Raw genomic sequence first — 13,291 nt, 5'->3', positions numbered from 1 at the left:
ATGCATGATTCTCTTCAGAAATTTGAGTGTCAAACTGAAACAGAGGAACTTGACATTAACTCAGCACCTCACATTTTTTTTTAGTAATCAAGTAAATCCATTGAGCTGAATACATTCTATCAATGATGCTTTTGACATGCCACATCATATTACATTCCTATGTTGAACTGTCAGTATGCACCAAGAAGTCTTCAGATTTTTCTTCACAAATCATACTACCCTTTAAGCATGATCTTGTATTCAGTACTTTTACTTTACCAAGCAAAAGCACAGACCTTCTAACAACAGCAGCTCTAGTGGGTTCCAAGATTCAGGGTTAAGTTTTCTCTCCTTTTATTTAAATACAGTAAAAGGAAAAGAGTACAGGTATTCCAAGTGTTGTGAATGGGAGACATTTTAAACAAATTTAAGAATTTTTCCTCCTACAAATTATAATCCAAAAGATTCTGTTTAGAACAGTTTGGGAGCGGGTGTCTCTACAAAAGTATAGACAGAATAATATTGTACAGCTATTGGCATTTACAATGGTGCACACAAGGAAAGTTAAGAGGATCTATACTGAGTTAGCCTGAAACTTCATTATCAATACATGAAACCAAATAAACTTGAGAGCGTTTTTTTCCCCATTCAGTTGCAGCATTTAATATTTTCTTCATCATAACATGAAGTAGCATAGACACATTTTACTGAAGTTACAAATTCAATGAGAATACTGTATTTCCAAGGAAGCAGACATTAATCTAATTTAAGCATCAAGGCTGCAGATGTTTTATCTGTAAGTATACAACAGTACTCAAAGAAAAATCAGAAATACTACCACTGCTTTTAATATACATCATAAAAAAAAAATCCAACCTTTGTACATGGTACATTGATTAGTAATATTTGTAACCAGAATCCTTCAGTGCTACCTAAACAGAAACAGAAAGTACCGTATGCTCACCCGTGCTGTCAAAACTGTTCTCTTTTACAGTTATGAGTCTGCTTCTTTTCTTGATTTTTTTCCCCTTTTCTGTTGAATTTTCTGTTTCATGAGCATACTCCAGATGAAACCACAGCGAGACACTGAAGCCATCGGACATGTGTGGCCAACAGTTTTGTCCAACTAAAGGCAAGTGAATTGGGGCTACATGCCAAGAAGAAAGCAGCTGGTGACTCAAGTTTTCACTATCTGCCTCTTTCTTACTCTGTGAAAATTTTGCTCTTTTAAGTTGTCCAGCAGTTTTGCTGTTGGAAGTGCTAGCATATTTTTGTGAAGAACCACTACTCAAATTCGTGCCATGTAGCACAGGGAAGGCAAGGTACTGTAATGGGTTCATATAAATATTAGTGTCTACAATCTTCAATACACCCTTGAGTAGTATCTCCTAGAAGAAATAAACCAAACAAATGAGAAAAAAAATTAAACTGTTTACGCCACATAGTCAAGTATCATGTAACCAAACAGAAGGCACTCCTTATTTAAATTTGGATTCATGTTTTCCCATCAGAGGTGGACTTTCGTAATCAAACTGACACATTTGCAAAGCATCAGGTAGCTGCTTCAACAGACTCTGGCCCAGCAGAGCTTTGGGATTTAGTCCAGGCAGATCAGTTTTCAAGTTACCATGCTCAGGAATCCGCTGGTCATTGCACAATCTCATCTCACTTTTGTTACGTGCTAACAGATCAATTCATATTGCAACGAAAGATCACACCTTTTACCTCATGTTTGAGGCTGGTTAAGAATGCACACACAGGCCATCAATTTTTTTGTTGCATAATCAGCAACAAAACTAGATGAGCCCTTAAGCCAAAAAGTTTCCCTAGTCACTTGGCCAATTATTACAAGCTATCTTTGAAAAATTGACTTGCGACTCCTTGTTTGGTTTGGTACTATTTCAGATGCCACAGTAATGTTTTTATTTTCTTCCACTTGTATTTTGCTACAGATCCACACACAAACCAGTTATTTCAGCAGTATATCCCACACAAACAGTAGATTCCAGCATTACACAAACCAGCTTACAACACTTTTGAAAGTAATTCCTGCTGCTAAAGCATTCCTGAAGTAGTGAGATGCTTTATAACTTCAAAGTAACTGCTTTGAATTTTGCAGTATTAGTGTTCTGTCATCCATAACCACTATGTCAGTCTTCCTCAAGAGGAATCTTGGTTTCTTGTACTGAAGAGAGTCCCTAGGACCCACACACCCTTCAAAACCCTCTCTTCTTATCTCCTATGTTCTTTTGTTGTTTTAACAAAGAATTACTTCAACAACCAAATTTTATTTGCTATGCTCAGTTCAAATGTCGCTGATCATCTTATTTCTCAAAATTCTTGGACACAAAAGGATTTCCTTTTGGTTTCATTTTTCTAATAAGCATCTGAATTGTGCCATGTGCTCCTGCATACATACCGTACAAGGTGTCTTCTCCAAAAATATCCTAAGAAGGAGAGTTAGCTCTTCTGCACATGTCTGTGAACTCATCAAGGAAACTAGCAGATCTACCAGCACCATCTGACATGCTAAAAAGAAGGAGACAATAATATTCTTAAAAGGAATTTTTCTAAAGCTGTAAAAATTCATATTCTATACTATTATGAGGAAAGATTAACTTGGAATTCAGAGTATTTTGCAAAAACATTTCAAATTAAGAAAGCAATAATGATTACAAGATAAATTCTAGAGAGATTGAACAGTACTTCCTGACACTACCATTAAAAATTTCATTGAATGAACTCGGATGGTTATGCTAGATGTAGCTCCCAGGTTTGCAATGTGGAGTCTGAAAGCCTGGGAACCTAGCATTAACTTGCAAAGACTCTCCCACAAAGCCAGGGATCCCAGTCCTAAGATGGGTTTACATCTCCCACTGTGGAACAGCCTCATCATGTGAAGCTACCTTAGGGTAAACATTTAATTCTATGCATTCTTGGATTAGCTAGCTGTTTTACAGTTAGAAATAAAACTCAAGACATCATTAAGACCTGTGTTACCAAGAAATTGGAAATAAAAACTTGTGTTGTGATGGAGTGAGAATTCAATCAGCTGCTATTTTTCCAAGCAATGTTTAACACTGTCACACCACTGTTTATAATTTCAACTATCATTTTCAGATCTGCCAGTATTTGTTTATATAGTATATTTCCACTAGCTCAGAAATAACCCCATATTTACACTAAAGAGGCACAAGTTTCTTACAACTTAAAAAAGCAGCTGCATAAATTCACACATGTCAATGAACTTCCTTTGTCAACTTTGCATTTGCACTGTGAACTAAAAAAATTTGACTCTGTATACACTAAACTACAAAACCTAATATTTCAGTTACTTGAACCTTTAACTCACCATGAAAACTAGATTCCGTTTGTGTCAATATATTCAGAAATCCTCCCAAAAGGTGTTTAACAGCTCCCTGTTAAAAAAAAATACAAGGAAAATGGATATCTGATGAATAACCCTCAGCTCAAAGAACTAAAATAAATTCTTCCAATCAACTCTTCCTATTATTTTAATGATAATTCCAACTACTTGAAATTATGGAATTTTTTTTATATTTGCCAAAGAACATTCTTTTGTGTTCTCTGCAGTTCAGTTGCAGATGAGATTTTGAAATTTAAATGATTCTCTTTTGCAAGAGGCATACTCAATTTAGTTATTAAACAAGTGAAAAAGTTATCTATCAGAAATTCCAAAGGCTTGTGAGGACATCAACATTTGCATAACTCATTTCTAATATTAACTTAGGAAGAATAAAAGCATGAAATACTTTTGAGGTATATGACTCACAATTTCTAAAAGTACATATTCAGTACATGTATGCGTAGAATGTTTACATACATACATATACAAGCAGATATCTGCCTTTTTTTTTTCTAATGCCCTGACAATCATTAAATCTCTAGCTCTAGCCGTAGTGATTGAATAGTCTTAATAAAATAAGACACCTGGGAAACTCAAAAGCTCTGCAGCTCAAATATCTTTCAATACATTACTTAGTTCCTGGTAACCTAAACACAATGCAGTTGACAATATCAGTCATTCATACTGTTTCAGATCTTATAAAATCCCATAACAAGTGAGAACATTTGAGATCACACTATTAGGTAGACTGGTACTATAAAACTGAAGAAAAGATACACAACCTCCAGACTGTTGCCTTTGTTAATAACATTTTTACCTGTTCTATAAGTACAGTGGCATTTCTGTCCTTCTGGCTGATGATTTTCAGGCAGCTTCGGAATACATGAGCAAGCACATCTAAACTTGCATTACCAGCTGAGAGTAAGTTTAATTCTAACATGCAAATTTCAGGATACATTAATTCTCCTTGACTGATGTTTTCAGTTAGGTCATTAAAATAACCTGAAGGACCTGATTCTCCCTTTGTGTCTGCTCCTGAAAAAACAAAAACAAAACCAAAACCACTTGTCTTACTGAAACTTACTCAGTTGAACACAAATTACACGATTTAAGCAGAACATTCAAGGACATACTTCCTTCAACCTTCTCATAAAGTACAAACCAAAAGTAGTTACTAGCCTATAAGAAATTAGCATAACCTTCTATTCTTCTTCAGATTTTCCTATTTTCCTGCTAACACAGAAGGGCAAGGATGCAGTTTCTCCCACTACATGCTCTTAAACTATGTGCCTTCATTTCTTGGGAACTGGACACACAGTAATGGTGTAATATGCAATTCATGAAACATGACAGTAAAATCATTGTAACAGAGCCTCAAACTTCTATACAAAACTCTGAGCCTGCCAAGAAAGGACGTAAATTTAAATTATTTTTTGTTAAAAGTTTGGGAGAAGCAGTTTAGTTATTTAACTCAGAAAACACATATGACAGAATATCTGCATAACCACAAAAGCAAAGCTTAAGCACCTCCTGTTACATCTGAAGAGAGTTTAAAACACATTACTTAAAATTATTTGGTACAAGTTTCATAAAAATGTTTCAGGAAAGTATCTCAGATGAAATTTTTAATTCAGAAATGCTTTTACAATGTTATATATCTATTCATAAGGCCTAGTCATGCAGGTAAAAAGCAACAGTTTAATGCAGTTCTATTAATCTATTCATACCAGAATGGAAGCATCCAGATGTGTTCAGCACAAAAGAAAAAATTAATTCGTGTTTAAAATTAATTACACAAACAGAATACAGCAAGATATGGATACATCAGTCGTTGAATGAATATAAAGGGATATGTTGTATAACAAGGAGGCAATCACAAGTCAAATGAAGTACGTGACTGGGAAAAGCCAGTATGGATTCACCAACGCCAAATCATGCTTGACAAACTTGATTGCTTTCTACAACCAAATAACCTGTTTGGTTGACGTGGAACAGGCAGTGGACATTGTCTATCTAGATTTCTCCAAGGCTTTCAACAGTTTCCCCCAGCCTTCTTTTAGAGAAACTGTGTTAGGGTCAAGAGAAACCGATGTGTTAGGGTCGAGACAAGGAGTGTGTGCGGTGGGTGGGCACTGGCTGTCCAGCTGCACCCAGAGGGTGGTGGTAAATGGCTCCTTTTCAAACTGGCAACTGTCACAAGTGGAGTCCCCTGGGGACTGATATCACCCCAAAGCTGTTTAATGTCTTCATAAGTGATCTGTCAAGTCTACTTTGATGGAGTTTGCCAATGATACCAAATTGAGTGGGGAAATGAACGCCTGGGCTACAGGAAGACCTTGACAGGCTGTAAGAGTGGGTTGACAAGAACCTTATGAAATTCAACAAGGACAAATGTAAGGTCTTGCACATGGGAAAATATAATCCACAAGTGCAGCACAGGCTTGGATCTGCCCAGCTGTGGAGCAGCTCTGTGGCAAGGGACTTGGGTGTCCCAGTGGACAGCAAGCTCAGTATCAGTAAACAGTGTGCTGCTACAACAGAAAAAGCCACCAGGATGCTGGGCTGCATCAAAGGTGTCACCAACAGGGACAAAGAAATCATTATCCCACTCTACTTAGTGCTTGTCAGGCCTCACCTGGAAAGCTCTGTTCAGTTTTGGTGACCACTATGCAAAACAGATGGGAGGAAAGATTGAGAAAACTGGGTTTGTTCAGCCTTGGGAAAAGGTAGCTTAGAGAAGACCTTATCACCATGTTCTAGTTTTTAAAAGGTGCCTACAAAGAAGATGAAGACCATCTTTTTCCAAGGAGTCACACAGACAAAATTAATGGGTAATGGGTACATGTTACTCTCACAAAGATTCCATATGGACACAAGAGGAAAGCTTTCCACAATGAGAACAATCAGTCATTGGTATAATCTCCCCAAGGAAGTGGTGGATTCCTCAACAGCGGACACTTAAGATTCAGATGGAAAGGGTGCCAGGCTATCTTGTCTTGACCATGCTGTTGCCAAAAAAGGTTGGACCAGATGATCCTTGAGGTCCCTTTCAACCTAGTATTCTATAATATAATTAGATTATTTAGTTTACACCAGAGAGTTATAATTCTAAATAAAAAAAAATTTGAGCATTGAATTTCAAACAAAGTAATAAACATCTTTGGAGCTCTTAGAGCACGATAATATATTTGAGCAGCATGACTTAAGAGCAAAAGTCACATTAACAAAGACAACCAAGACAACAGTTTCTGCAATGCTCAGTAAGAATATTCATCATCTTTCTAACTGTAACTGCATTATACTGAAAGCAAAAAAAGTTGTTATTTCCATCTGGTAAATGTATCTGATGCTTGCCCCGTTTTGGTACATCTCAAAAGACAAACTTTGCTATGTCGCAAAGACAGCTTTCTATATTAAGAAAGTTCACATTTACCTTCATCCTTGGTTTCACTATCATCAGAGTTACTCTCGCTATCTGCTTCATATCCTTCCTCTTCAGCAAAAACTTTAAGACTACAGCATTGTGATTCTTCAGTTTCTTCGGAAATTTCTCCAGGTTGTGACACAGGCTCCTTTTCAGTGTAATGGGTCTGTACAATACATCAAGCAAATAGATTATCATTGGTCAGAAAAAAAATATATCTTTGGATCAGAAAAGCAAATAATTTAGAACCTTACAAATGACTATTTTCTCCAAACCCATCAGCAAAAGAAACAAATTAATCATATACTTTCAAGAAACTTGAGATACGTTAAGAATACTTCATTCTTACATAAAAAAACTGAATCTGCAAAGACGGATTTTTCATATTAACTATCTGATCAAAAGTTTTAGCAAGCAGGTAGCCAATGCATTAAGAGTAACTATGTTTCCAAAATCACTATCACCATCAACATGCACCTAGATGTTCACTCTAAGGTGATAAGGTCACTCAACATCCCTGTTTGAAGCTCTTTGACAGTTTGTCACGCTGTTGTAAGATGAAAGAGTAAAGAGAACATCAAGTTGACTGTGCTTGGCAATGTTTGGGGCATGGCTCATCTCTGAACAGTAAATGTGGGGACCATATCAATAAGCAGCATTTCACTTACATATGAGAAGCAGAGAATTCGTCTTCGACTGCCACAGTAATCAAAAGACATATAACATTTCCTATTGAGTTTAAAAAGACCAAAACAACAAAAACCTGAGAAAATCTTGCATTATTCACAGTTAGACCAGTTAGCTGGTGTTTCATACCTTCTCAATATTTTCTTCAGAATGATCAAGATCAGCAGAAAAAGTGCCCAATGCAACACGAAGCAGTGAATCAAACAGAGGTTTTGCCAAGTCCGTTTCTATCACTTTTGATTGAGCAAGCTGCTCTCTTATTTCAAGTAAGATATCATCCACACAGGTATTCTGTGTTTTGGGGGAGATAAACATTTTGATTCATGTTACTATGTTCTGGCTAACAGAAGTAGCCTAGTACTTTCAATTAAGAACTTCTCCTTCCACCTACATTAATCTAACTTCTCAGCTAAAGCCATCACACTTCATTCAGTCTCTTGAAATAAGAAATATTCATCTTGTTTGTCACAACAGAGATTTAACTGGAATCTGCACTCTGAAAAAATCTGGCAAAATGCTGTTATCTAAAATTTGCAGGTAAAAGCACTGTTTCAAAAATAAATGACCTTGAAACAGTTTCAGGTACACAGTGTGCATTCAAATCACACCACAACATTACTAAAGGTGAATAAGTCAGAGGGTGACATGTCCAAGATCACAAAACTTGCAAGCAGTCCAGACAGAACTCCAGTTTTCAATTCTCTCTTGTACTTAATGCCTCCTGCTTTTGTAACAAACTGCCAAATAAAATTCAAGATAGCAATTAAAACATTAAAGCAATGTAAAGTTGTCTTCTGTGAATTAACAACCTTTTGTGGAACACTGAATTAGTTCACCTCTAAGGCTTAAGCAATATTTTTTTCTCAGGTGTCTTTTCAGTACCTGTGCCCTGCAATACTCCTCTTTCTCAAGCACCATGCTGTGCTCAGAACCTTGATCAAAAACTGTTACTATGTATAATCTTGCCTACACAGCTTTCCTGCAGCATCCCTGTCACACACATTATCCACTAAATACTCTTTTCAAAAAGAGTACCCCTCAAAAGGACCACTACTCCAACTACTAAGAACATGATTTAACTGTATGCTTTCAGTTCTACAGAAAATATGGTACTATAAGAAAAGCGGTTTTTTCCCTCTCTACAAGAACTAAATTCCTGTTAAAATATTATTGTATGAGCAAAGTAAATAAAATATGAGCAAAGTAAGCTAAGGGAAGCTGCGTAGTACCTGGTGAAACATCTCCACTTCCATCTTCTGCATGTTACTTGCACTGTGTAGACAGATGGTCAGCAGAGCTTCTAGAAGTCTGATACCTTGAAGTGCCCACTCAGCCTCTTCTCTTAAAGAAGTCTTTATCCCTTCAAGATTGGCAACTGAAATAACTGAGGAGTGTTCTCTACTCAAAGAGCTGTCACAGGAGACAGAGTCAGGCACCAGCTGTTCCACACCAGCAAGACTGCCAGAATTATCAAGCTCCAATTGTGTCACCTCTCTGCTTTTAGCCAGCTGAACAGAATCATCCTTGTTGAGAAGCTCAGTACGAGGACTCCCGTGTGAACTTCTGCTGCTTTCACTCAATACTCTCTCCCTCTTTTCTTGCTCCTTTTCCTTAATTTTTCCAAGTTTCTGAATTATCAGAATTAGTAATCTATGGCATGCTTCAAAGCCTCCAAGTCTATGGAACTGTCTCTGGAAAACAGAACTATACAAATAGATGCAACGACACATGGCCCAAATATCTGCAGCCCTATGAATATGTTCCAGTGAGGGCAAAGTAAGGCTTTCCAGTGACAGATATGGTAACTTGTGGCCTAATGGCTCACTAGCTGTACTATCATATCCTGACGTATCTTCAGAGTCATTAGCTGAATCCAGATCACCATCTGCTTCTTTACTCACGCATAAAAAAGCGACACAGAGGAACAGGTTTATTGTGTTGACATGAATGTCTTGGCTCACAAACTTTTTCTTTTTTGGGTAGGCCTCTTTCAAACCAGCATAAAACTTGCTCAGGCTTTGAGGAATCTCTGAAACAGCATGCTGGCTACAAAGGGAAGCAGGTAAGTCAGATGTAGATTCCTTTTGTTCGCCATTCAGGCCTTCCAGTTCTGGTGTTGCTTGGTCTTTCTGCTGATCACCAAGGCAGAGTATCAAAGTCTCCAACACTTTCAAAGAATGGCTTCTTAATGTATCTAAGTAATTTAACTCAATCATTTGACTCACTCCGTTACAACTCAGAAACAAGTCTCTAATTACCCTGCAAGATAAAGCATAGAAGTTACCTTATAAATCAGCCACAAATTCATGTAATTCACTAATTGCTGTAAATTACTGTAAATTAAAGAGAGGATGAACTCATTCACTGTACTCTAGAATCTCAAGTAAGCATCATTCAACTAGTAGTGGAAAATTCAACTTTTTTTGTAAGATATGATGAAAGAAATACCTCCCTCTAAAATGTAGACCACAAATATGTATAATGTTCGAAACATTAAAAGCATTTAACTTTATTTATGACATTTGTTCTTTAGCAATGTCATAAATACTGTACTTCCCCCCCCAGCTTTTTCTTAGCAATTGGAGCTAGTAAATATTTTTGTAAATTTCTCTGTTCTGTGATTTCACCAGAAAGCAGAGATTCCTTCTCAAAATTGAAGACATTTTCCTAGCTATATCTTAGTTGTGTGGATGATGTATTTCAGATAGAATTCAGGAATACCTTTCAAGCACAACTTTTGGTGCAATTGTTATGCCAGCATGTCAGTATCAAAAAACTTGTTTCTCAACTATGTTAAAATGAACAGGATTTTGTAAATTAAAAAATAGTTATTTCAAGACAGGTAAACATCAAGACCTATTTTGAAAGAAGGAAAAGGGAAACAGAAAACTAAGTAGTCTAATTCCCACAGAAAAATGACATATCAGTCTGTTCAACATTCCTGACTAATTTTAGCATGCGGAATGAAGAGGCAGAGAGCATGTCACATTGGACAAAGGTTTTTATTTGTTTCTACACACTTTGGCTTATTAAAGACCATAACTCATGAGTAGAGCGCCCTCACTTTCTATGGTTTATGGATCTAGGCATATATCTTATGTTACTCAAGCATTTACCTTGTTGCCACCTGCAATATCCAAACACTGCCTAGAGTTCTGATCAGTAACAAATATACAAAGTTACGTACATAATTAGCATGCTTTCCAATAATAAACAGAAAATCAACCAACCTGGATTTAAGCAACACGGGGAGCATCTGCAAATAAACCTGAAGTACTTCAGAAGGCAAATTCTGGCTATGGTAACTGCACGTGTGTTTATCAGCTGTACTTAGTCCAAGTTCTTGTTGAGCATGGCAAGCTAGCTCAACTCCTCTCTGAAGCACGGGATTATAAATACAGTTATATAGTTTCCACTGGACCACTACATTTCCCTTTTGAATTAAGTGGCAAATATGGCTTGCTATCTGTGTGCCACGTAGCTTGTCTTCTTCAAAAACAATGTCCTGATAAGCCTCCAATGCATGCCATCTCAACAACATATCTTCAGATCCAGTGCTAGGCAGGATTCCCTGAACTCTGCAAGAGGAACTAGATGCAAGACTAACATCACTAGAGTTGCCCTGCAAGGCATCTTCCAGCTGAGCGAGTTGATCACAGTCAACAGTACATATATTGCATGATGCCTGTATAATTTTTTGAGATACTTCTGCTCCACCCAGTTGATCCAATATAAACTTGTTAAGGATGTTCAGTATGTGCTGCTGAAAGTTTTTTAATATTGGTAACTTGGAAGCATGGAGCAGTGGGACAATGACAGACTTTGGATCCATACAACAACATATTCCTACATTATGTACACCTGAGAGAATCTCAACACAGGTACTGCTCAAAGAAACTTGTTGCAACAAGTGCAAACACTGGTGTGCACAAACAGCAATGCAACAGCATCTCTCAGGATAATGAACTTCTCCATCAGAAATTTCAAAAGGGTTTTTGGAAGTTTGGTTTTTAAAAGCAGATACAGAGAGCCCAGAGAGATCTCTGTGGTGATTCATGAAGTGAGAGTACTCACATCGTCTGTGCCGCTTTCTTGTACACATTGATTGATGGAGCTGCTCTGATTTCACTTTTTTGACAGTGCTGATTATTTTCATGATACTGTTGATTAGAGTTTTCAGATGCTCTGAGGCTTCCCCAGGTACTCCCTCATTCTTTATACAGAGCCATTCCATTTGAAGCACTGTTATTTCAAATAGCTTAAATCCCTGATGCTGTATGAACTCATGAACCAGATCTATAGCTTGGCTAAAGTAGAATGGATTGGAGGCTGCACTTTGTAGGCAACAGATCAAAATCTGCAAGGCGCCTTTTATAACTTCAGGTAGAAGCAAGGTTCTGTGACGATATCTGGAAAATATGTAGTCATCCTGAACTGGCTGTTGTAGTGTTTTCTCATAACCTGGAAAAAAAGGACCAGGTTGCTTTTCCAAGGAAATTCTGATTTTTAATGCTGCTTTAAGTAAGTCTGTTAAATTTTTTCGTAAATTGTCAGGCATTGTTTCTGTATTGCTAATGTCTAAAGCCATAAGATGCAGCACTGTTCGAAAGAGCATCCTTTGGATCAGAGCCACAGGTTCTTCCGTCCACCCTGCAGAAACTACTTCATTTTCTTTGTTACTACTTACATTGCAACAGTCTCCAAATCCTGATAAGAACTCTGTTAATGTGGGCACCACACTGGCTGAAAGAGCAGAGCTGTGATTCAAAGTAATATCAAATTTGCACACTTTCTCTAAGAGAGACAGTAAGACATGGCATAAGTCAAAAGGAGAGTTATCCTTGTTGCTCTCAGAAGTTCCTGCAGCTGGCTCATTCAAAGTCTCTGGGTTTAGCTCATGTGCTGGAATAATTTTGCTGGAATTTTCTACATTAGGGGCATTGGTATTAGAATTTGGTACCACTTCCACAGGTAGGTGATCACTTCTATCTACAAGGTAGCTGTCTCTAACAGGATATGTTAAAAAAGGCTGCAGTAACTGGGAGTGTCTGTGTTTTGTTATTACAGTAGTCTTTTCATCAGAATTTCCTTCGGAATCTGAAGTGGACAGCTGAGATCTTCTTGCATCTCGCACAGAGTAGCGATGGGTGGTTTTGCGCAGACGCCCACTTTTTCGAGATCGAAGATTTAGCTTTACAGAAGTCTGAAGAGACGAATGAATGCTTCCATCTAAGTTTAGTTTTTCCTGAGTAGATTTCACAGAACCTGTATTATTCTCTTTGGTCAGGCATATGTCTACTGTGAAGGGTATATTAAAATCTGTTGGAAAAAGGACAACAAAAGAACATTAAAGAAACATTATAATACGTAAAGCATTTTTCCTAATTCTATAGTTAAATACTTCCAGATCAAAAACATGCAACAAATTTATATCTTAATAAGTCATGGTTTTGCATATACCTATGTCAGACATTTTTAATATAAAACAGGCAGCAACAACTCATGTTTAGGAGTCATACTAGGTATTTTCAAAGCCTAGACAAATTAGTTTATTTTCTACCTAGGGTTAGACAAAAATGTGCTAGAGGGTTTCCTAAAACTTTTTGTTGGCACAATTCCATTCTCAAAAAGAAGCATACTAGTGGTAATAAAAAAAAATATATTTCTCTACTTAGAAACAGTGCAGATCTTCAAGTATACAGACCTCAGTCTTTACTTCAGTATTAATTATTCCAAATACAAGAAGCAGAAATAAAAGTAGGAAATTTTAAATAGTCAAGGACAAGAGGGAGACAGAAAGGAATAATGTTTAGGATGTTGAATATTCCTACAAA

The 13,291-nt window shown here is 37.1% G+C and overlaps 1 protein-coding gene across 6 annotated transcripts in view; it reads right to left on the bottom strand.

Moving 5' to 3' along the window:
• LYST (lysosomal trafficking regulator) overlaps positions 1–13,291 on the bottom strand; it is an 87,283-nt gene that overhangs the window by 45,128 nt on the left and 28,864 nt on the right. For 3 of the 6 annotated variants that reach the window (XM_032682406.1, XM_032682405.1, XM_032682404.1), the window contains 8 exons: positions 10,688–12,776; positions 8,687–9,716; positions 7,587–7,748; positions 6,780–6,936; positions 4,164–4,381; positions 3,332–3,398; positions 2,399–2,508; positions 944–1,367 (listed from right to left, as the gene is read on the bottom strand). In XM_032682406.1, the coding sequence (XP_032538297.1) occupies positions 944–1,367; positions 2,399–2,508; positions 3,332–3,398; positions 4,164–4,381; positions 6,780–6,936; positions 7,587–7,748; positions 8,687–9,716; positions 10,688–12,776 (4,257 nt within the window). The remainder of the gene's footprint in view (positions 1–943; positions 1,368–2,398; positions 2,509–3,331; positions 3,399–4,163; positions 4,382–6,779; positions 6,937–7,586; positions 7,749–8,686; positions 9,717–10,687; positions 12,777–13,291) is intronic. The other 3 variants (XM_032682408.1, XM_032682407.1, XM_032682409.1) reach the window with 3 other exon arrangements.

Source organism: Chiroxiphia lanceolata, chromosome 3 (assembly GCF_009829145.1).
Source record: "Chiroxiphia lanceolata isolate bChiLan1 chromosome 3, bChiLan1.pri, whole genome shotgun sequence".
NCBI classification, from domain to species: domain Eukaryota; kingdom Metazoa; phylum Chordata; class Aves; order Passeriformes; family Pipridae; genus Chiroxiphia; species Chiroxiphia lanceolata.
Note: the sequence above shows the minus strand (reverse complement) of the source record. Positions and strands in the feature narration are given on the sequence as shown.